General features: G+C 48.4%; 1 protein-coding gene across 1 annotated transcript in view; it reads right to left on the bottom strand.

The window, feature by feature from the left end:
- The window catches only part of ACAT2 (acetyl-CoA acetyltransferase 2), an 89,717-nt gene that overhangs the window by 1,285 nt on the left and 62,971 nt on the right, over positions 1-25,461 (bottom strand). The window contains 1 exon segment of the mRNA XM_030198393.1: positions 22,761-22,871. Within this exon segment, the coding sequence (XP_030054253.1) occupies positions 22,761-22,871 (111 nt within the window).

The raw sequence follows: 25,461 nt of genomic DNA, 5'->3' as shown, positions 1-25,461 counted from the left end.
TTGGTGGCGGCAGCTTCTGCCACCACACACTGCCCTGATTTCAGTGCATTGTCTACAATGACACCTAGATCTGGAGTGATGTCTGCTACGGTGGACCCTAGCATGTGTATGCAAAATCAACTACTCAAACTTGCTACATACCTTTTCACTGCAGGAAAAATGTTTTTGGCTCAATTTTTGGAAACAAGTTAACATCCCCACAATGGAGCTTGTGGTGTTTATTAACTGTAACAACTCAGCTGCTTATATAGGCCTAGCGAATGATACATACCTGTAGCAGGTGTTCTCCGAGGACAGCAGGCTGATTGTTCTCACGACTGGGTTGATGTCCACGGCAGCCCCCACCAACCGGAACAAAACTTTGCGGGCGGTCCCGCACGCAGGGCATGCCCACCGCGCATGCGCGGCCGTCTTCCCGCCTGTGCGCGACCGTTCCCGCTCAGTTGAATGACAAGCCAAAGAATGAGTAAAAACGCAACTCTAAAGGGGAGGAGGGAGGGTAGGTGAGAACAATCAGGCTGCTGTCCTCGGAGAACACCTGCTACAGGTATGTATCATTCGCTTTCTCCGAGGACAAGCAGGCTGCTTGTTCTCACGACTGGGGTATTCGTAGCTCTCAGGCTCACTCAAAACAAGAACCCAGGTCAATTGAACCTCGCAAGGGCATAACAGAAATGGACCTACGAAGAACAACTAACTGAGAGTGCAGCCTGAACAGAACAAATCTGGTCCTGGAGGGTGGAGTTGGATTCAAACCCCAATCAGATTCTGCAGCACCGACTGCCCGAACCGACTGTCGCGTCGGGTATCCTACTGGAGGCAGTAATGTGATGTGAATGTGTGGACAGATGACCACGTCGCAGCCTTGCAAATTTCTTCAATAGTGGCTGACTTCAAGTGGGCCACTGACGCTGCCATGGCTTTGACACTGAGCCGTGACATGACCCTCAAGAGCCAGCCCAGCCTGGGCGTAAGTGAAGGAAATGCAATCTGCTAGCCAATTGGAGATGGTGCGTTTCCCGACAGCGACCCCTTTCCTATTGGGGTCGAAAGAAACAATTGGGCGGACTGTCTGTGGCTGTGTCCGCTCCAGATAGAAGGCCAACGCTTGCTTGCAGTCCAATGTGTGCAACTGACGTTCAGCAGGGTGGGTATGTGGTCTGGGAAAGAATGTTGGCAAGACAATTGACTGGTTAAGATGGAACTCCGACACCACCTTTGGCAGGAACTTAGGGTGAGTGCGGAGTACTACTCTGTTATGATGAAATTTGGTATACGGAGCATGAGCTACCAGGGCCTGCAGCTTACTGACTCTGCGAGCTGAAGTAACTGCCACCAAGAAAATGACCTTCCAGGTCAAGTACTTCAGATGACAGGAATTCAGTGGCTCAAACGGAGGTTTCATCAGCTGGGTGAGGATGACATTGAGATCCCATGACACTGCAGGAGGCTTGACAGGGGGCCTTGCCAAAAGCAAGCCTCTCATAAATCGAACGACTAAAGGCTCTCCAGAGATAGCTTTACCCTCTACACGATGATGGTAAGCACTAATCGCACTAAGATGATTCCTTACTGAGTTGGTCTTGAGACCAGACTCTGATAAGTGCAGAAGGTATTCAAGCAGGTTCTGTGCAGGGCAAGAATGAGGTTCTAGGGCCTTGCTCTCACACCAGATGACAAACCTCCACTTGAAAAAGTAACTCTTCTTACTGGAATCCCTTCTATAGAGGCAAGTAAGACCCGGGAGGCACCCTCAGACAAACCCAACAAAGCAAAATCTACGCCCTCAACATCCAGGCCGTGAGAGCCAGAGACTGAAGGTTGGGGTGCAGAAGCGCTCCATCATTCTGCAAAATGAGGGTCGGAAAACACTCCAATCTCCACGGTTCTTCGGAGGACAACTCCAGAAGTAGAGGGAACCAGATCTGACGGGGCCAAAAAGGCGCTATCAGAATCATGGTGCCGTGGTCTTGCTTGAGCTTCAGTAAGGTCTTCCCCACCAAAGGTATGGGAGGATAAGCATACAGGAGGCCGGTCCCCCAATGGAGGAGAAAGGCATCCGACGCTAGTCTGCCGTGTGCCTGTAGTCTGGAACAGAACAGAGGCAGCTTGTGGTTGGTCTGAGAGGCGAAAAGGTCCACCAAGGGAGTGCCCCACTCTCAGAAGATCTTGCGTACCACTCTGGAATGGAGCGACCACTCGTGCGGTTGCATGACTCTGCTCAGTCTGTCGGCCAGACTGTTGTTTACGCCTGCCAGGTATGTGGCTTGGAGAAGCATGCCGAACTGGCAGGCCCAATGCCACATCCCGACGGCTTCCTGACACAGGGGGCGAGATCCAGTGCCCCCCTGCTTGTTGATGTAATACATTGCAACCTGATTGTCTGTCTGAATTTGGATAATTTGATAGGACAGCCGATCTCTGAAGGCCTTCAGTGCGTTCCAGACCGCTCGGAGCTCCAGGAGGTTGATCTGAAGATCTTGTTCCTGGAGGGACCACAGTCCTTGGGTGTGAAGCCCATCGACATGAGCTCTCCATCCCAGGCGAGATGCATCCGTCATCAGCACCTTCGTGGGCTGCGGAATTTGGAATGGACGTCCGAAGTGTCCACCAGTGCAGCGAATTGCGACAACTGGGGGACAGGCGGATGACATCTTCTAGATTCCTGGTGGCTTGGCACCACCGGGAAGCTAGGGTCCATTGAGCAGATCTCATGTGAAGACGAGCCATGGGAGTCACATGAACAGTGAAGGCCATATGACCCAGGAGTCTCAACATCTGCCGAGCTGTGACCTGCTGAGACGCTCTGGCTTGAGAAGCAAGGGACAGGAGGTTGTGGGCCCTCGCTTCGGGAAGAAAGGCCTGAGCCGTCCGTGAATTCAGCAGAGCTCCTATGAATTCCAGAGATTGGACTGGCTGGAGATGGGACTTTGGGTAGTTTATCACAAACCCCAGCAGCTCCAGGAGGTGAATAGTGCACTGCATGGACCGGCGCGCCCTTGCCTCTGAGGTGTTCTTGACCAGCCAATCATCGAGATACGGGAACACATGCACTTCCAGCTTGCGTAGATACGCCGCAACCACCACGAGACACTTCGTGAACACCCGTGGTGCAGAGGCGAGCCCAAAGGGCAGCACACAATACTGAAAGTGCCATGTCCCCAGACGGAATCTGAGATACTGTCTGTGAGCTGGCAGTATCGGGATGTGAGTATAAGCGTCCTTTAAATCCAGGGAACATAGCCAATCGTCTTTCTGAATCATTGGTAGAAGGCTGCCCAAGGAAAGCATCCTGAATTTTTCTTTGACCAGGTATTTGTTCAGGCCTCTCAAGTCTAGGATGGGACGCATCCCCCCTGTTTTCTTTTCCACAAGGAAGTACCTGGAATAGAATTCCTGCCTGGGTGCTATGGGCTCGACCGCATTGGCGCTGAGAAGGGCGGAGAGTTCCTCTGCAAGTATCTGCTTGTGATGGGAGCTGAAGGATTGGGCTCCCGGCGGGCAATTTGGTGAAGTGGAGGCCAAATTCAGGGTGTATCCGCACCGGACTATTTGGAGAAGCCACTGGTCGGAGGTCATTAGAGGCCACCTTTGGTGAAAAGCTTTCAACCTCCCCCTGACCGGCAGGCCGTCCGGTACGGACACTTTGATGGCGGCTATGTTCCCATGGATCCAGTCAAAAGCCCATCCCCGGCTTTTGCTGTGGAGGCGCCGGGGGCTGCTTAGGCGCACGCTGTTGACGGGAACAAGCGCACTGGGACTGTCCCTGTGCCTGAGGAGGCCTTCGGGCCGGCTGGGAGTACCTACGCTTGTTGTAGGCATAGGGCGCAGCCTGCCTGGCCCGGGAAAAACATCCACCTGTTGAGGTGGATGCTGAAGGCGCCCGGTGGGAGAGCTTGTCGAGAGCGGTTTCCCGCTGGTGCAGTTGGTCCACCAACTGCTCGACCTTCTCACCAAAAATGTTATCCCCCCCAGCAAGGGACATCCGCCAGTCTTTGCTGGGTGCGGTTGTCCAGGTCAGAGGCACGCAGCCAAGAGAGTCTGCGCATCACTATACCTTGGGCCGCAGCTCGGGATGCCACATCACAGGTGTCATAGATACCCCTGGACAGGAATTTTCTGCACGCCTTCAGCTGCCTGACCACCTCCTGAAAAGGCCTGGACGGCTCCAGAGGGAGCTTTGTCAACCAGGTCCGCCAGTTGCTTCACATTGTTCCGCATGTGAATGCTCGTGTAGAGCTGGTATGACTGGATGCGGGTCACGAGCATGGAAGATTGGTAGGCCTTCCTCCCAAACAAGTCCAGAGTGCGAGACTCCCACCCCGGGGACGCCGAGACGGTATCCCTCGAACTCCGTGCTCTCTTGAGAGCAGAGTCCACGACTGCCGAGTCATGAGGCAATTGGGGCCGCATCAACTCTGGGTCAGAGTGGATCCTGTATTGGGACTCCGCTTTCTTGGGGATGGTGGGATTAGATAATGGCTTCAGCCAGTTCCGAAGCAGTGTCTCTTTGAGGACATTGTGCAATGGCACCGTGGAAGACTCTCTAGGTGGTGATGGATAGTCGAGAACCTCGAGCATCTCAGCCCTCAGCTCATCCATAGAGACCACGGGAAGGGAATGCAAATAGACATGTCCCTGACGAAGGAGGCAAAGGAGAGGCTCTCAGGTGGTGAGAGCTTCCTCTCCAGTGAAGGAGTGGGGTCGGAGGGAAGGCCCTCAGACTCCTCTGAGGAGAAATATCTGGGATCCTCCTCCTCCCCCCACGAGGCCTCTTCCTCGGTGTCGGACATGAGCTCTTGCAGCTCTGACCTAAACCGGGCCCGTCTCGACTGCGAGGAACCACGTCCTCGATGATGGCGTTGAGCGGTGGACTCCCGCGTTGGCGGGGATGAAGCTCCCTCCATCGACGGGGATTCCACCTGCGTGGCGGTCGACACCGGTGCCACAAGCAGTGTCGGCGGCCTCAGCATCGAGCTGGAGCACACCGGCGCCTCCATCAACAGCGGCGCCGGCAAAGCCTGGCGCATCAGCCCTTCCATAATCCCAGGAAGGATGGCTCGGAGGCACTCGTCAAGGTCTGCTGCTGGGAAAGGCAGGGGAGCCGGTGCGGGTGTCTGTGCCGGAAGCTGCTTGGGTCCAGGAGACGGTACCGAAGCACCCATGGACTGATGCAGCGACACCTCTTCGACCGAGGGAACGCTCCTCTTGGCACTGCCGCTTCCTTGGCGTCGAATCATCTCTGGAGGCGCCGGAGCTGGTGGTCCTATGTGCCGTGGGCGACCGATGCCGGTGCTTTTTTGGTTTCTTACGGTGCCCGTCATCGGTGTTGGGTGGCAGAGATGAAGAGGAGGTAGAATCCCCTGGCCTCGAGGAATCGGGTCTGACGGGGTTCGGGCCCGATGGCCCTAGGTAGAGGGAGTAGCCAGGGCCGATTGCCCGCGCGGCCGCTCACCCCTGCCGTCGCCGGCAGGCCAACGGTACCTGTACTCCTGGGGTCGATGTCATCGTCGGTGCCGATTTCGTCGACATTGGTACCGAAGATCCGGCTGTCGACACCGATGCCGTCGACGTCGAGGGGCCGGCGCAAGTTCCAAAAAGACGGTCCCGTAGAACTTGCCTCGCCACCTGTGTCTGCTTCCGCAAGCCGAGACACAAGGTGCACGTCTTGGTATTATGCTCCGGCCCAAGGCACTGGAGGCACCAAGCGTGGGTATCGGTTTGCAAGATCTGCCGGCCGCACCGCCCACACTTCTTGAATCCGCTAGGGACCTTCGAGGACATCGACGGAAAAATTGCGTCAGCGAAATCAAAGTCGTCTATGGTGGTGGTGAAAAGCACACCCGAAAAGAAAACGACCGAGCGGTCACAAGGCTGCAACGAGGCGCCCCCGCTAAAGACAACAAGGGGACAACTTCTTTTTTTTTTTTTTTCAGGGAAAAAACGAAAAACCTCGAAGGAAAACTCCGGTTTCCGGGGCTGACAGAGAGACGAAAGCACGTCTCTCTCCAGCGCGGAATCGAAAAAAACTGAGCGGGAACTGTCACGCACGGGCAGGAAGACGGCCGCGCATGCGCGATGGGCGTGCCCTGCGTGCGGGACCGCCCGCGAAGTTTTGTTCCGGTTGGTGGGGGCTGCCGTGGACGTCAACCCAGTCGTGAGAACAAGCAGCCTGCTTGTCCTCGGAGAACTTTCTTTATTTTACCCTATTATTTACATCCAGAGAGAAATGTCTATTATTTTTGAGGGAATGGACTTGGGGCTCTTAAATGGTTGATAATGATCAAAGTAATTGGTTGGATTACTGTTGTAAATACAATAAAGAGAGACTAAACCAAAGAGAAAGCTGGCCCCTGAACACATCTCAAGCTATGAGAGCTGGAATTGCAGAAATGAAAACACAGGGGGGGGGGGGGAGGAGTAGTAGTCAAAGCCTTATGATGGTGGGTTTCTGCACAAAGAAATACAAATAAAAGAATGAACAATTTTTAATTGTATTGCACAGAAGTCTCCCTAGAGTATAAATTATTGTGCTTATGCTTGGGTGCGCCTGACCTTGTAAGGGACATGGCATAACTTATGTGAGCCATGGTGGCAGCCATGGAAAAGATTTGACAGGTACCTCATGACTATTGGAGAGAAAGACCTTATGTCACAGTAAGGTTTATGGTTAGTATGTCCTGGGAATTCAATCTACCTTGAGCCTGTTTATGATTTCCATATTGCCTTTGTTAACCAACCTGATACCTATATTTTTATTTTATCACAAGTTAGCATTTATTTCCTTTTTCTTTCTTATACCTAAGAATTTGTACTTATAAAAACATATGCCTGTTTAGCCTTGAAGAAAGCAAAGCTGCTTGTCTTGACAGGTATACTAGTGGCTGATGTTAGTCCTCATCTACCTGCCCTAGGTGTTGGCATTGCCAAATGATTATATATAACAAAAGGTGGCTCAAAAGGGATGTTAATGAATGAGGACAGCAGGATTGTAAATATCGTGTCAGGAAGCCTATATTCATGATTTATACCCATTTGTGGGGGCTAGGACCCAATTATTATCCCTCTTGTATGTTCACAGATGTTAGAGGGGGTTGAGGAGCAGCACAAATAACATTTTGGCACAGATAAGGCCAATACATTAAATTTGAGCCATTCCATATCATCAAGCTGATCAATCCATAGACTGGTGGGTTGTGTCCATCTACCAGCAGGTGGAGATAGAGAGCAAACTTTTGCCTCCCTATATGTGGTCATGTGCTGCCGGAAACTCCTCAGTATGTTCTCTATCTCAGCAGGTGGTGGTCACACACAGCAGCAGCTCTGGCTAGGCCTCCAAGCCTAATTTTTAGGTTTTGTTGAGTGCCTGGGGTTGAGGGCTCTTTTGAGCAAGTGCAAACCTGGTGGTGCCAGGTCCCTCCTTTTCTCCCCCCTCCCGCTGGCTCCGTTAAAAAAAAAAAAAAATTTTGAACGGCCTTAAAGGCGTTTATTTCGACGTTTATTTAAGCGTCTATTGCAGCTACTCACTGAGACACCAGGTCGTTACAACTCGGAGCGGACAGCAGGTAATTTTACCTTTTTATAGCGGGCGGGGGTTCCCCGATTCTTCTCCTCGTGGCTCATGGCGTCGGAGGGCGAGGGCGCAAAGGGTCGCTCCCCGGGTCGCTCGAGCGCTTCTAGAGGGGATGCGGGGGTCTTCAAGCCGGATTCGCCCTTGGTGGGTGACAGTTTCGCGACCGATGCATGTCCCGGTCCTTCCTCCGGCGTGGCGGTTTTTCCCGCCATAAACGCCCATCCCCCGCTCCTCGCCTCCGCCATCTTGGCCGGCCACGCGGCTCGGACGGCTTCTTCTTGGGCCGCCCTTGAGGTTGGAGACATTAATGCCATGAACGCCCTTAATTTGGGCGACGGCACCGAAGCGGCTAAAGTTAAGAGCCGTTCTTCCCGCGCCGGACGCCATTTTGGATGCGCAGCATGTCTCTCCCCCGCTATTGCGAGCGCCGGTTGAGAGCGCGCCTAGGGCTGTTGCCCAGGCTGCGGAGGTGCACAGTCTGGGGGGTTTCTCCCCCGAGTTTGTTTTGCTGCTGCATCGGGCCTTCCTCATGCACAACGCTGCCCCCGCTCCCTCCTCTGGTAAAGAGGTTGAGGTTCCCAGAGGTAAACGCCCTCGGGTTGATTCCCAGGCCTTGGAGGAATTTGTCTCCTCCGATGTAGATGAGGGCAGCGTGTCTGAGGTCTCCCAACGGTCCTTTGCGGATTCCTTGGAGGAGACGGATCCCCGCTCGGCTGGAGCGGATGACCCCTCTGCAGCGCGGCTTTTTCGCCCGGAGGATTTGCCCAACCTGTTGTTACAGGCCATGGACACTTTGAAGATATCCTCTCCGGAGGACGTCTCTCCCTCAGCCCCTGTTGGCTCTGCCATTATGCTGGGGACTAAGCGCCCGCCTAGAACCTTCCACGTGCATGATGCCATGCACACCTTAATTTCGGCTCAATGGGATGTCCCAGAAGCGAGCCTTAAAGTGGCTAGGGCTATGTCCCGCCTCTATCCTTTGGCTGTGAGTGAACGTGAGGCCTATCTGTGGCCTACCGTGGATTCTTTAATCACTGCGGTGACTAAGAAAACGGCATTGCCGGTGGAAGGTGGCACGGCCCTAAAGGACGCCCAAGACAGGAGATTGGAGGCGGCCTTAAGGTCGTCCTTTGAGGCGGCTGCTTTAAGTTTGCAGGCCTCAGTTTGCGGCTCCTATGTGGCCAGGGCGTGCCTGACTATGGTGCAGCGGGCTTCCCCCTCGGATCATTTCTTGAGGAATGATTGGCCAGCCCTGGAGTCGGGCTTAGCCTATTTGGCAGACTTGCTGTATGATGTCTTGAGAGCCTCAGCTAAAGGCATGGCTCAGACTGTCTCTGCGCGGCGGTGGCTTTGGCTGAAACATTGGTCTGCTGACCACGCCTCAAAATCCCGCCTGGCTAGATTGCCTTTTAAAGGCAAGCTGCTCTTTGGGGTCGAGCTGGACAAAATCGTGACTGATCTCGGCACGTCTAAGGGCAAGAAGTTACCGGAGGTCAGGGCTCGGGCTAGTGCTCGTCCCGGTACCTCCAGAGGACGGTTTCAGGAAGCCCGTCGGTACCGCCCGGGCAGGTCGGGTGCTTCTGCCCCCTCTTCCTTTAAGAGGAATTTCTCCCCCAAGCAGCATTCCTTTCGCAGAGACCGCCGTCCCGGAGGTGCTCCCTCCGGTCCTCCCCCAGGGTCTCGTACCCAATGACGGGGTATTGGTCCACGCCCCAGTGCAGATTGGAGGACGGCTGTCCTCGTTTCTGGGCGAGTGGACCACAATAACTTCAGACGCTTGGGTGCTGGAAGTCATCAGAGACGGCTACAAGCTAGAGTTCTGCCGACCCTTAAGAGACGGGTTTGTACTCTCTCCCTGCAAGTCTCCGGTCAAAGCTGTGGCAGTGCAGCAGACTATGGACAATCTGATCCGCCTGGGTGCGGTCGTTCCGGTGCCAGAAAGTCAGCTTGGCAAGGGGCGTTACTCCATTTACTTTGTGGTACCAAAGAAAGGAGGTTCTGTCCGGCCTATCCTCGACCTCAAAGGGGTCAATCGGGCCTTGAAAGTGCGGCACTTTCGCATGGAGACTCTCCGCTCTGTTATAGCGGCAGTGAAGGCAGGGGAGTACCTGGCATCCTTGGACATCAAGGAAGCGTACCTGCATATTCCCATCTGGCCTCCTCATCAACGCTTTCTGCGTTTTGCAGTCCTGGGCCGACACTTCCAGTTCAGAGCCCTCCCGTTCGGGTTGGCTACTGCTCCGCGGACCTTTTCCAAGGTAATGGTGGTCATAGCGGCCTTCCTGCGAAAGGAAGGAGTACAAGTCCATCCTTATCTGGACGACTGGTTGATCCGAGCCCCCTCTTATGCAGAGTGCGGCAAAGCTGTGGACCGGGTAGTTGCTCTTTTGAGCTCCCTGGGATGGATCATCAACTGGGAGAAGAGCCAGCTGCGCCCGACTCAGTCCCTGGAGTATCTGGGAGTTCGATTCGACACCCAAGTGGGCAGAGTGTTCCTGCCAGTCAATCGGATTGTCAAGCTTCAGGCTCAGGTGGACCAGTTCCTAGTAGCCTCTCCTCTTCAGGCTTGGGACTATGTGCAGCTGTTGGGCTCTATGACGGCCACGATGGAAGTAGTGCCCTGGGCCAGGGCTCATATGAGACCACTACAACACTCTCTGCTGCAGCGCTGGACTCCGATGTCGGAGGATTATGCGGTGCGTCTTCCCTTGGATCCAGCAGTGCGCAAGGCGCTGAGCTGGTGGATGCAGACAGACAAGTTGTCTGCGGGAATGCCTCTGGTGTCCCCAGAGTGGATTGTCGTCACGACGGACGCCTCGTTATCGGGCTGGGGAGCCCACTGCTTGGGAAGGACAGCGCAGGGGCTCTGGTCTCCTGCAGAGGCAAAGTGGTCTATCAACCTCCTGGAACTCAGAGCCATTCGGTTGGCGCTTTTGGAGTTCATCCCGGTACTGGTGTTCAAGCCTGTACGGGTCCTGTCGGACAATGCCACGGCTGTGGCCTATGTCAACCGCCAGGGAGGTACCAAGAGCGCCCCTCTAGCCAAGGAGGCCATGAATCTATGCCAGTGGGCGGAAGCGAACCTGGAACAGCTGTCAGCGGCCCACATTGCCGGAGTCATGAATGTCAAGGCGGACTTTCTCAGTCGCCATACCTTGGAGCCCGGAGAGTGGCAGCTATCTGCTCAGGCGTTCTTGGACATCACGAAGCGCTGGGGCCAGCCGAGCCTAGATCTGATGGCGTCATCGGCCAATTGCCAAGTGCCGCGCTTCTTCAGCAGAGGATGGGACCCTCGATCCCTGGGAGTAGATGCTCTTCTCCAACAATGGCCGACACAAGAGCTTCTCTATGTGTTCCCGCCCTGGCCCATGTTGGGCAGGGTACTAGACCGGGTGGCAAAGCATCCCGGCAGGATAATCCTGGTGGGTCCGGATTGGCCCAGGCGTCCCTGGTATGCGGACTTGATCAGACTCTCAGTCGACGATCCTCTGCGGTTGCCAGTGGAGCAGGGCCTGTTACATCAGGGTCCCGTGGTGATGGAGGATCCCTCCCCCTTTGGTCTTACGGCCTGGCTATTGAGCGGCAGCGTCTGAGGAAGAAGGGCTTCTCAGACAAGGTCATCGCCACTATGCTGAGAGCGAGGAAACGCTCTACTTCTACTGCTTACGCCAGGGTTTGGCGTATCTTTGCAGCGTGGTGTGAAGCAGGCTCTCTTTCTCCTTTCACTGCTCCAATTTCTTCAGTGTTGACGTTCCTGCAAGAAGGTCTGGACAAAGGCCTGTCGCTCAGTTCCCTTAAGGTCCAGGTAGCGGCTCTGGCTTGCTTCAGGGGCCGCCTGAAGGGTGCTTCCCTGGCTTCGCAGCCAGATGTGGTGCGCTTTCTCAAGGGGGTTAATCACCTGCGCCCTCCTCTGCACTCAGTGGTGCCTGCGTGGAATCTCAACCTGGTGCTAAGAGCATTGCAGAAGCCGCCGTTTGAACCCTTGTCAAGGGCATCTCTGAAAGACCTGACGTTGAAAGCAGTCTTTTTGGTGGCTATCACTTCAGCCAGAAGAGTTTCCGAGCTCCAGGCGCTCTCATGTCGAGAGCCTTTTCTACAGTTCACTGAGGCAGGAGTGACTATTCGCACAGTGCCTTCCTTCCTGCCCAAGATTGTTTCTCGCTTCCATGTGAATCAGCAGCTATGTCTCCCTTCCTTTCGTAGGGAGGACTACCCAGAGGAGTACTCTGCTCTTAAATATCTGGATGTGAGACGAGTCATCATCAGATACTTGGAAGTGACCAATGATTTCCGGAAATCGGATCATCTGTTTGTCCTGTTTGCAGGTCCTCGTAAGGGTCTGCAGGCTGCTAAGCCTACAGTGGCAAGATGGGTCAAGGAAGCCATTGCAGCGGCTTATGTGGCCGCAGGGAAGGTGCCGCCTATCCAGCTGAAGGCTCACTCCACGAGAGCTCAGGCGACCTCGATGGCAGAGGCCGGATCCGTCTCCTTGGAAGAGATATGCAAGGCGGCAACTTGGGCTTCGGCTCATACATTCTCCAAGCATTACCGTTTGACTGTGGCTGCACGGGCGGAGGCCCGGTTTGGAGCTTCAGTGTTGAGGTCAGGGATTTCAATGTCCCGCCCTGGGTAAGTACTGCTTCGGTACATCCCACCAGTCTATGGATTGATCAGCTTGATGATATGGAAGGTAAAATTATGTATAATCATACCTGATAATTTTCTTTCCATTAATCATAGCTGATCAATCCATAGCCCCTCCCAGATATCTGTACTGTTTTTATTCTGGTTGCATTTCAGGTTCAAGTTTAGTCTTCAGTTACTTCAGAAAGACTTCGTGTTCAAGTTTTTTTCACTTGGATTCTTCAAGAGTTAAGACGAGTTTGTGTTACAGTGAGCTGCTGCATTCCTCTCCCCTCCGTTTTACGGGGCCGGATTGAGACTTAAAATTCTGCCGGCACTCCCTCCCGCTTCGTGCGGCTGTAGGGCAGCTTTGTACCCTTCCCGCTTCGGCGGTGTTAGGGTCAGTCAGCTCCTCTTGCGGTTGCAGGATAAGCCAGATCCCCCCGCATCGGCGGGTGTGGTGTCCCTCCCCCGCTCCGCGGGGATGAGCTGGACGGATTCCCCTCCCCCACTTGTGTGGGGATGAGCTGGGTTAATTCCCCTCCCCCGTTTCGGCGGTGGTGAGCTGGGCAGAGTGTCCCTTCGTGGGTGTAATTCTCTAAGTGCTGAGTCCTGCGGATGGAGCTTTGATATCGACATACTGAGGAGTTTCCGGCAGCACATGACCACATATAGGGAGGCAAAAGTTTGCTCTCTATCTCCACCTGCTGGTAGATGGACACAACCCACCAGTCTATGGATTGATCAGCTATGATTAATGGAAAGAAAATTATCAGGTATGATTATACATAATTTTACCTTCTCACTGTTGATGCAGCCCCCAGGCGCTATGGAAATCAATGCTTCTGATGCCATCAATAAAGGCCAGGGATGTAACACCCAGTCCTCTGTGGTAAAAAACAAAGCTGCTGCTGTTGCAGCAGCTCAAACTAATCAGTCCATTACTTGAGACATTTATTGGTTGCTGTGGACACATCACCACCAGGGCCTCAAAGGGGTTTAGAAATGATCCTGACAGTCTATTTAGGAAAGGAAGCTTTTAGTAAATTGGAGGGCCCCAGTGCTTCCGTGTCCTAGGCCCAGGCTTGAAGAGAAAGGAGTGTAGAAAATGTGATCCATGCCGCTTTTGTTACACCACTGTGACTAGCATGGGGGTTGCTGAGAGAAGTGGGCTTGTAGAGGGAGTGTCTGTCCTGCCTGATGAGCATAGCAAAGAGCAACTGTGCTTTCCCTCTTGCTCCTCACAAACCACCTTACAGATCTTGCTGCAACTATAGAGATGCCAGTCAGCAACAGAGTTTTGACTAGTTCCATAACAACAAAAACTTTGTCATGTAACAGTTTGGTTAACTTTGTGGTAGGAAATACGCTGGATTTTTTTGTTGTTGTTGTAGTAAGTTAGAGTCTGCAAATTGTGCAGGAGGGTTAGTTTGTAATTAGAAAACACACCTACAGCATTCAACATTAAACTCTTAGCAGGGGATTGCTTATGAAGGAATTTTCTTCCTTCGTACAGGTGAATGCATTCAAACCTGTCCTAGCATGGGCAAAAGGGAAGGTATTTTAGTCCAAGTACTTTTTGCTAACACCTGAAAGGGAAATTGTCCCATCCTGGAGCTGAGTGTCCTGCACAAATATGTCACAAATAAAGCTTCTGCAAAAGGTGATGGGTTATGTCCTTTAAGTCCACATACAGATACATCCAACTCCATAAGGTATTTCTGAACTTCATTAGGAAAACAACACTACTGGTAGGTACTACCAGTTGACCTGAGCTTAGCACTAAAAGTATTCACAAAATGTTTAACAGTCATTGCAGCATTTCCAAGTAGACTAGGTTTACAAGTGTTTCCCTACTTGAATGCCTGGATGGTGAACTACACATCAGAGGAAGGCACAAAAGAATCAATGCACATAATCAGCGGCTAGAGCTGTAAGCGTTCATTACATACTATCTACATCATAGCTAAACCCATCACCGAAACTGGATTTCATAGCAGCCCCACTAGAGCAAATGCTAGCATTTGCATTTCTTCTGCAATAGGAGATCTTATCTCAGCAGAAATGCACAAGTGTCAGTTGGTGAATGCTAGGCCACATGCCCTCCACAGTTCAAGTTGAGGCAAGTCCAATGAACCCTTACTAGCCGGTAGCCACAGGAAACTTTCAGGACATCTTATCTCTCACCATAGGAGCCAGCTTGTGAAAAAGATGGGGGATGCTAAATCTTAAATTACCCCTTGGACAAAAAAAAAAGACATATGCTTAATACTAGGGCTACTTGAGCACCCACACTGCTGGCACTATTTCTCTTCAGTTCTTGGTAGATAATTCAATCCCAATTTGGAGTAAATAATTCCCATTCAAAAGGTGTTAATGCTGAATGTATTAAACCTGGGATGTAGAGCTCTTGTAAAGGGGACCAGTACTCTAGAGGTTTCTGGAGTTTGGTTATCAAATTCTAATTCAGACAACACTATTGCAATATATTACAGCAACAAGCAGGGAGGGACAGATTTGCACCACATTCAAGAAGCAGCCAGCGGCCATCTCACAAGGTATGCCCACTTAGAGGCACCTTGCGGTAGAGACAAGACAGGAGTGGTCTCTGGTTAAGAACAAAGTCTGGAAGATCTGTCAAGAGTGGGGCACCCCCTTGCTAGATTTTTGCCATGCAAGACAAAGTCCCCCATTTCTGTTCCACATTGGAGGTGAGAAAGCAACAAGGCAAACATTTCACCAAAGCCAGCATGTAGGATGAAAGCAAAAAGCAGATCTAAGAAGGCAAACTGTCTTTATTTAAAATCATAAGCGCCCAGAGATTTAAACATCTGTACCCAACATGGCCATGTTTCACCTGAAAACAGCTGTGAGGGGGGCAACTTTACCAACCGGTGTAAAATTACAAACTTCACTACACTGGTCCAGACCAAATGTGGTGAAGTTTGTAATTTTCCAGCAGCTGGTAATGTTGCCCCTGACGCAGCTGTTTTTAGGCAAAACAAGGCACAAATATTTAAATCTCTGGGAGGTTTTAGATTTTAATAAAGACTATTTGCTGCATTTATTGGGGATAGAGACTTTTGTACACACATCCTCCAATACCTGCCACAGCACAAAACGCTTTTGGATCTCAACTAGAATTGAGGAACTGTGATTTCAGTCACTCCCTACTGGCCCAGGCAGATATGGTTTCCTTCTGGAATTTTCATATAGGGATTCATAGAGACTGGAATGTTTTCCAACACAGAGTAGTGAATGACTTCACGATTGCCACTTAAGCAGTGTTGTTGGATCGGGTGTTCTTGTTTCCCCTGAAGAAGCCCCTCTGGTGAAACGGGTCCGTTGAGCGGGGAACCCCATTTCCGATGCTGCATTGAGCTAAGTGGTTTTTATGCACTTTATGTCCTTTGAGTGTTTTGGCACACAGTGGATCGAGCTATGGACGTAATCTACTTAGATTTCAGCAAAGCTTTTGACACGGTTCCCCACAGGAGGCTCTTAAATAAACTGGATGGGCTGAAGATAGGACCGGAAGTGGTGAACTGGATTAGGAACTGGTTGACGGACAGAAGCCAGAGGGTGGTGGTGGTGAATGGAATTCGCTCGGAGGAGGGAAAGGTGAGTAGTGGTTTGCCTCAAGGATCGGTGCTGGGACCGATTCTGTTCAATATATTTGTGAGTGACATTGCTGAAGGGTTAGAAGGTAAAGTTTGCCTATTTGCAGATGATACTAAGATCTGTACGTAATAGGTGGACACCCGGGAGGGAGTGGAAAACATGAAAAAGGATCTGAGGAAGCTAGAAGAATGGTCTAAGGTTTGGCAATTAAAATTCAACGCAAAGAAATGCAAAGTGATGCACTTAGGGAATAGAAATCCTCGGGAGACATATGTGTTAGGCGGGGAGAGTCTGATAGGAACAGACGGTGAGAGGGATCTTGGGGTGATAGTATCTGAGGATCTGAAGGCGACGAAACAGTGTGACAAGGCGGTGGCCGTAGCTAGATGGTTGTTAGGCTGTATAAAGAGAGGTGTGACAAGCAGAAGAAAGGGGGTGTTGATGCCCCTGTATAAGTCGTTGGTGAGGCCCCACCAGGAGTATTGTGTTCAGTTTTGGAGGCCGTACCTTGTGAAGGATGTAAAAAGAATTGAAGCGGTGCAAAGAAAAGCTACGAGAATGGTAAGGGATTTGCGTTACAAGACGTATGAGGAGAGACTTGATGACCTGAACATGTGTACTCTGGAAGAAAGGAGAAACGGGTGATATGATACAGACATTCAAATATTTGAAAAGTATTAATCCGCAAACGAACCTTTTCTGGAGATGCGAAGGAGGTAGAACGAGAGGACATGAAATGAGATTGAAGGGGGGCAGACTCAAGAAAAATGTCAGGAAGTATTTTTTCACGGAGAGAGTGGTGGATGCTTGGAATGCCCTCCCGCGGGAGGTGGTGGAAATGAAAACGGTAACAGAATTCAAGCACGCGTGGGATAAACATAAAGGAATCCTGTTCAGAAGGAATAGATCCTAAGGAGCTTAGCCGAGATTGAGTGGGACAGCGGGAGGCGGGGATAGTGCTGGGCAGACTTACGCGGTCTGTGCCCTGAAAAGGACAGGTACAAATCAAGGTAAGGTATACACAAAAAGTAGCACATATGAGTTTATCTTGTTGGGCAGACTGGATGGACCATGCAGGTCTTTTTCTGCCGTCATCTACTATGTTATGTTACTGTTATATGTCTTTAAAAAAAACCTTTACAAAATATTTTTCCCACATTAAGGGAGGAGGTTGGGCTGAGACCAATGACTGATCTATAGTGATCCTCTAGTCTGAGGAGTATCAGCAACTGTGCTGTAATTTCACCTGTCTGAGGTCTCTTCCAATCATTGTTTGACATCTCACACTCTGTAAGAGTAGACCTGCAACATATAATAATATTATTGTATTCACAAACGAGAGCGGGTTTTTCCCCTTTTTTTGTGTTTGTTACATTTGTATCCCACATTTTCCCACCTTTTGCAGGCTCAATATAGCTTACATATAACCGTTAACGGTGTTAGCCAATTACAGTTTGAACAAATTCATCGTATGAATGAATGTTACGTTACTATGTAATACAAAGTGATATTGTGGTATAATGAGGTATATGTTTGGTAGGGAACAGTTGGGGGGAACTTAGAGAGGGAAAGGGGGTAGAAGAGTCAGGTAATGTCCGTTGCAGTCTTTGGTTATGTTGTGTCGCAAGTGACCGGTATTTTTATGTTGGGTCAGTGGGGTATGCTCTTCTGAACAGGTCTGTCTTTAGTGCTTTCCTAAAATTTAGGAATTTAATTTATGGTTGACAATAACCAAGACAATGGTATTAATATTTTCATGTAGCACATACTATTAAAGAAAGAAGGGCAGAGAATCATTGAGCATGACCACATAAAGTCTTAGAAACCATGCTAATTAATAGACAAGATGTAAGGCCATGAATAATCTGCAACAACAAACAAAATGCCTTAAACAGTATATGTTCGCCCAACGCAAGCCAGTGCAATTTTAATCTGTTTTGTTACTAAACATCAGTTTTGGTGGAAGGAGAATGAAGTTGCAGGGCCACCTGCTATAGGTAAGGAATTTCTTTTTCTGTTAAAAATAATGATGTAGTTGGGCACATAAATAGATGACGCCCAGCTCAGGGTTATTCTTTTATAGAGAAAATTTTGTATTCTTGAAAAGCACCCTGATCAAATGAAGAAATTACATGGACCACAACGATAAGTTCGTCCTTACAGCAGCAAAAGCACCCTCTCTGCTGGAGGACTGGTTCAAGTGAAAGTATGAGGCAAGGACCAAGTAGATGCTCTGGTTATACTGTCCTTCAAAGCAGTTTTAGCAGAAGTGATTGCTAATGAAGTTTGGTGTACCTTCAACCTGTAGAGTCGGTTTGTTAATAACAGCAATAATTACAGAAGGCTAAGTCAAATTAGCTAGGGTCTGTTTTGCTAAATTTTGTTGGTCAAAGAAGATGGACAAAAGAACAAGACAGACAGAAAACCGAGGATAGGGTTAAATGGCCATTTCTCTCAATGGAGGAGGGTGAACAGTGGAATGCAGCAGGAATCTACTAGAACCAGTGCTATTTAACATATTTATAAATAATCTGGAAATTGGAACAATGAGTGAGGTGACATAGAACTTTTCAAGCTTCTTAAAACACATATGGACTGTGAAAAATTGCAGGAAGACTGGGACTCCAAATGGCAGATGAAATTTAATATGGACAAATGCAAAGCGATACACATTGGGAAGAATAGTCTGAATCATAGTTACCTGATGCTAGGGTCTACCTTGGGGGTCAGCACCCAAGAAAAAGATCTTGGTGGTGGTGTAGACAATATGGTAAATATGACTGAGAATACTATAATGTTTTTGTATTGCTCCCTGATGGGACCTCACCTTGTATTGCTCCCTGATGGATGGTCACCATATCTCAAAAAAAAAAAAAAGATATAGTGGAATTAGAAAAAGTTCAAAGAAGAAAGACCAAAATGATAAAGGGGATGGAACTCCTCTCATGATGAAAGGCTAAAGAGGTTAGGGCTCTTCCGCTTGGAAAAGAGATGGCTGAGGGGAAATATGATTGATGTCTACAAAATCCTAAGTGGTATAGAACTCAAAGCAGGGGCGTAGCCAGACAACAGATTTTGGGTGGGCCTAGGCAAGAAGTGGGTGGGCACCAAGTGTTCTCCCCCCCCACCAAAAATATATCTCAGTTGGCAGGAAAATGCTTCTTTCCACCATGGCAGGTATACGCTGAAAGCTGAGCATGCACAGGTGCCGGTATCATGGAGAATAGCGTTTTCGTTACCATCAGAGGGAAGTCTTCAGCTGGCTGAGCTTGAGATCCTCACCAGCTACCGCTAAACGTGTACTATTGTTGGGTGGGCCTGAGCTCTAAGAGGGTGGGCCCCAGCCCACCTGTGGCTACGCCACTGACTCAAAGTTACATGAAAAAAGTTTTAAACAAACAGGAGGAAATTTTTTTTTCACTTAACAAATAGTTGAGCTCTGATCTCTTTCTTGTAGGATGTAGTAACAGCAGTTAGCATATCTGGGTTTTAAAAAGGTTTGGACAAGTTCCTGGAGAAAAAGTTCATAGTCTGCTATTGAGAGACATGGGGAAGCCACTGTTTGTCATAGGGTGGACTAGCATGCCATTATCACTAGCAATGGTGTGGGTGGCAAAGGTTTTCCCTTTGGAAAGTGAGTGAAGAGTCTTGCACCGGGTAGGACAGTGCCAAAGCTTGTGCCATGCTTGAGCTAAACACAGTCTGTACTGGCTCTGTACAAGGTCAGAAGTACTGCCATCAAACTGATATTCTCTAGACTGCACCCGCTGAAAAACAAACCACCATTCCTGCTGAAAGGGATATAACAGCACTGTGAGCATGTGGGGCTTTTTCCTTGGTACAGGTAGTACAGTAGGAATTTGTACCTGTTTTCACTGTAGTGTATTACTCCGATTACATTCACACATTGGCACGTCATTGGTTTGGGAAGTTGATTTGTGTTCAGTTCTATGCAATCACACTGGAAAGCCTCCACCAAGACTTGCCATGGATCCTCTAGCTCAAGGAATCTGCATTTTTATATTAATATGCATGTGCATAAAGACAACAACCACAAAGCAAGCTGCTCTTTCTGCATAAGTAGGCGCATCTCTACTGCATAGTGGTTGCAAAGAAAATTAAGGCATTATTTCAAGGCTCTTGCAACACATGATTCTGTTTTCTTGGTATTCAGCTTGTTATGAAACAAACGAGATACCTGGAACGTCTGGGACTGAATTTCTGGATCCTTTTTTTTTTTTTTTACAAGAAGGATAGACCTTCATTCACCATGCCAATGATGAAAAAAGCTTTCAAAAAAAATAATTTCTTGAAAAATATGGAACAACAGTTTGGTGGTTGTATCTATTCAGCAAAGCAGCAAAACAAAATAGGGGACTGAAAACCACACAGAGGAAGGGTGGTGTATGATCAGAACTTTTACACTAGTTCTGGGAGAACTGTTCCTTGCAGGCACTGTATAATTGTCACTCAGTTATGTGCCAGATTACATGCTGTTTGTTGACAGGAAATCATTTTTCAAAGTTGGGTGCTTGCATGCTGTTTTCTTACAGAGCTCATGCACAGTGCCATCATTGTCCTGAGTGGTAGAGTTGGTGGTGGTTGCTTGGGACTATTTATTTCCTTATTGAGATTAGGCTAAAGTGTAGATAAAAGTGAGTTACACTGAGGTACAGTAGGTATAGGGGTCCATTTACTAAGGTGCACTAATGGATTTAGTGCGCATTAATTGCCACCCATTGTATATCTGTAGGCTGCATGTTACCTTTAAAGCACACTAGTTCATTAGCATGGGCTAAATCCATTAGTGCACCTTAGTAGAAGGATGCCTTAGTAGTGCTATTTACTCACACAACTGGATCCTACAAGTGGGTTTTAAAAGAGGTGTGGACTTCTACTAGAGAGTTGCATGGGGACAGAAATGTAACCCATCCCCACAGGAATCTAACCTTTCCCTGCCGCCAGTAATCTCCGCTATTCCCACCCTTGGCCCACCCAGACCTACCACACCACATCTTGCCGCACAGTCATCTTGACACCCCCCCCCCCCCCAAGAAAGCCAGATTCTATAAATACTAGCAGTAACATAAATACATTTTCTTACATACTCTGCTAAATAAAAAAATGTTTAAAAGATACACATTTCATGACATCCATGAGCATGTCCCCATTTCCTTTCCTTCCCATCCATGAGCAGCATGTCCCCCTCTCCTCGCCATCCCCTTCTATCTCATGTGCTCTATTTCCCCTTCCCCCCTCTCCATGTACATCCTCCTTATCAAAATTGTTTCCAGCCCTCTCCCTTTTTATAGCCCCCTCGCTCCCTCCCCCCCTTGCATGACTCCATTCATCCACCTCCCCTCCAGCCCTCAGTTGGTACCCTCCCCAAACATATATCCTGGTGGTCCAGAAGTCTGGCAAGGCTGCTGCTTGAAGTCGTAGCAGCTATTTTAAGGAAAAACAGTGGCAGCAAGAGGATCAATGGCAGCAGGCAGGAAAGAATGGGAATCTTTCCTGCCCATAAGAGACCGACAGGATGTACTGAGGTATGTTCGGAGAGGACACCCATGGCTGGAGGGGCGTGGAGGCAAGACTGGACTCGCCTACAGACCTGGGTCCATCCCCGCGGGATTCCCACTAACCCTGTTCCCATGCAGCTCTCTAACTTCTACCCCCAGCTGGGAAGGTGGAGCTAAATTAGAAAATTGTAAACTAAACTTGTGATGTTTTTGAGCCATTTTATCTGCAGAAAAACTTAAACATTTTTCCCTTGGTTTTTTTCAAACTTGCTACAGACTTTGCATAAACACTGGTTTGAAAAATTAGCTATAATATTGATGAACAGAGCTACTACAAGAACCTTTTCTTTTTCCATAGGTTAGATGTTGAAAATAGGCTGCTGCTTTTATCCTGAGAAGGTTAAATGGACATGACATATCTATTAAATAAATATGTAATTTTAATATTGACTTTTTAAAAAACAACTGATAAATTCCTGTTAATTGCTTTCTGATTCCTCATGTTGTGAATGGTATTTCCTCCAGCTAATAAAGGATAGGGTTGAAGTCTTTGTGCTATCTGTAATGAAATGGGGCTCAGCAGATTTTTATTTTTATACATATTTTGAAGCTTCAGAAGTGGGGGAATATGCTGCATTGTTTTTCAGTTTGTACTAATCAAATAGGTTATGAAGAACAAAATAAGGAAGAAAAACACCACCGTTACTAGCAATATAAATGCAAAAAAAAAAAAAAAAAAGATATTAGACTGAGTGGCAGAGTAGCCTAGTGGTTAGTGCAGTGGACTTTGATCCTGGGGAACTGAGTTCGATTCCCACTGCAGCTGCTCCTTGTGACTCTGGGCAAGTCACTTAACCCTCCATTGCCCCTGGTACAAAATAAGTACCTGAATATATGTAAACCGCTTTGAATGCAGTTGCAAAAGCCTCAGAAAGGCAGTATATCAAGTCCCATTTCCCTTTCCCTATTTGAGAGTCTACATGGAATGTTAATGTTGCTATTCCACTAGCAACATTCCATGTAGAATCCTGCCCTTGCAGATCAGCAACGCGGCCGCGCAGGCTTCTGTTTCTGTGAGTCTGACGTCCTGCACATATGTGCAGGACGTCAGACTCACAGAAACAGAAGCCTGCGCGGCCGCGTTGCTGATCTGCAAGGACAGGATTCTACATGGAATGTTGCTAGTGGAGGAGTAGCCTAGTGGTTAGTGCAGCGGACTCTGATCCTGGGGAACTGAGATCAATTCCCACTGCAGCTCCTTGTGACTCTGGGCAAGTCACTTAACCCTCCATTGCCCCTGGTACAAAATAAGTACCTGAATATATGTAAACCGCTTTGAATGTAGTTGCAAAAACCTCAGACAGGCGGTATATCAAGTCTCATTTCCCTTTTTAAGATTTTAAATATCAAAGCTCATCTCTTACCTTGTCAGAGTTTAATCCCAACTCTTTTATCACTGCCACAGAGTGGGCTGCACAAGCTTCGTTAATTTCAAACAAATCAACCTCATCCAGGGTCCATCTTGCTTTTTCAACCTAGAATATAAGATGTGGAGTAATAGATCAGACCACAGGTCCATCTTGCCCAGCACAGTATCCTGGTCTATGGCCGATTTGAGGTTATAAGTATCTAGAACAGGGGGTTTTCAACCCAGTCCATGGGACACACCTAGCCTGTCAGTTTTTCAGGATACCCACAATGAATATGCATAAGATACATTTGCATGTACTGCCTCCACTGTTTTCAAAACTACCTACGTATATTCATTGTGGATATCATGAAAACATGACTGGCTAGAGAACCTATGATCTAGGAGAATCCCAAGGCATAGATGCATTCCTTATTGCTTATAGCCACAGATAAGCAGTGGCTTTCACAAGTCTGCATCACTGGTTTACTGACTTTCCAGAAACTTATCTAAACCCAGCTACCTTAACTGCCGTGCCCATTTTGTCTGCTGACAGAAAATTATGAAAAAAATATTATTTTGTTTAAAATTTTATTTATTAATTTTAAGGCATATCACCTCCTCCTGTCAGAAAGAGTAAAATATTTTCCCTCCACTCATGATACAGACTCCTATATCCTCTCAGCTGTCTCTTCAAGCTGAAAGGGTGAACAGGATTTGGGCTTTTCTTCATGGAGAAGCTATTCATCACCTTTATCATTTTCATTACCCCTTTATGTACCTTTTTCTATAACTGTACAAAAGATGCAGTTGTATCATGGATTGATACGGAGCAATTCTAAACTGATTTATGTTTAAATCATGTTTATTGACATCAAATCAAAACATTCCAGGTCTGTTCAAACTCAAGATGTTATCATTTAACAACTCTTCAAAATACAACCCAACTACCAACCCCCTCCCCACAACTCTCATACCCTAAATGCTCTATTCACTAAATGTTGAGTAATGTGCTACAGGCTCTCGGCATCAAAGTCCCCCAGAAAGGCTCTCAGGTGGCATGGAAATGTTAACCAGTGGCATGTGCAAAGTCTGAAACCTGCACACAGTCCATACGTAGCTGAGTGATCATTAAGGATGTCCAATGATAGAAAAAAGGACCAGATGCGTCCAACCAAAAAGTGAGAATAGTTTTTAAGGCAAGCAAAATCGCCTTGCACAAAAAAAAAAAAAAAAAAAACCTTGTAAATCCTTTGGGAAAAGGCGGCCCTTGAAAGTGAACTCCAAATAACAAAAAGGGCTTTGCGAAAGTATACAATTCCAAAGATGACATAGCACGTCAAAAGATGAGACCAAAACCTCTTCACCACCAGACAATGCCAGAACATGTCCCAACATAGTATCCCCAGCTTGGCATTTTGAGCAGGACCCCACCAGTGTCACTCCTGCATGACGAGCTCCGTAGGGAGAGATATATAGATGAAGTACAAATTTTTATAGAGTTTCCTGGTGAAAAACCGTGTATTTATTGATTCCCAAAATAAAGTCCCTCGGCTGCGGAGTTGAAAGCGTTTCCCATAAATCTGCTAGCCATTGTGCAGCTACATGGGCGTAATCCAGCTCCTTGGTCATGCCCTGCAAAAACTTGTGATGAAACGTTAAAGGGACTTTCAATTGTGCATCCAAAGATAAAGCATCTGCTAAGGTCCCCTGCACATCCTCTGTAAAAGGTCTGTCCAAGTGAGGGAGCGCACATAATGCTTAAGCTGAAGATAAGCAAAGTAATATCAAGTTGATAATGAAAATTCTCTTTGAAGATCCACAAACAACTTCATCACTCCCTCCTCCGTGAGGACTTGTAAAAGGGTAAACCATTCCACATTGTGCCCAAGATACAAAGACACTGCGTCCATGCCCCGGAGGGAAAGCAGGGTTGTCGCATACAGACAGAATAGGAGTTGTAGCCGCAAAAAAAGTGATGTTGGTGACAAAGCCACTGCCATATTTGCCGGCTAGTCTTTAAAAAAATTTTAAATCCGAGGTGGCAAGTAACTACTGGTATGAATCACACTCCTGAAATTAACATGTGGCAAGATTAGAGTCTCCGGAGATATGATAGAGAATGTGGAAGTGTTGTGAAACCAGTCATTAAGACATGCCACTGGCCACATTAAGGTAATGAAGGCTCAGAAGGTCCATAAACCGCCCCTCAGAGCCTTTGGGGTGTGAAGAGCATGAAGTGACAACCGAGGCCGATGCCCCTGCCAAAAATATATCTGCAGTGCCCAGTGCAGCAGACCTTCATCCCTCCTGGAAATACATGCAACATCTAAAACAAATACAACCATTTAGGAGCAAGAAATATATTGAAAAGAAGAATTCTTCCCCAGAGTGATAAAGGAAAGGCCTCCCCCCAAGTACATAATTTCCCTAAAGTATCTTCCAATATAGGGAGTACATTAATGGCATACAAAATGGACAGATTAGTTGGAAGATAAACCCCAACATATTTAACAAACTCAGATGCCCAAATAAATGGAAAAGGGCCTCTCCACTCAGTCTGCACAAACGGAAAAAGGGGAAAAGCCACAATTTGTGAAAATTTAAGGAGAATCCAGAAATAGTACCAAATTCAGAGATCATCCCCAACAAGGAAGACACTGCCTCCTCAGGCTGGGTTAATAAAATCATCAGATCATCAGCAAAAGCCAAAGTTT

This window comes from Microcaecilia unicolor, chromosome 3, assembly GCF_901765095.1.
Source record: "Microcaecilia unicolor chromosome 3, aMicUni1.1, whole genome shotgun sequence".
Lineage (NCBI taxonomy): Eukaryota > Metazoa > Chordata > Amphibia > Gymnophiona > Siphonopidae > Microcaecilia > Microcaecilia unicolor.
The sequence above is the reverse complement of the archived record's forward strand: the minus strand, read 5'-3'. Positions and strand labels throughout refer to the sequence as shown.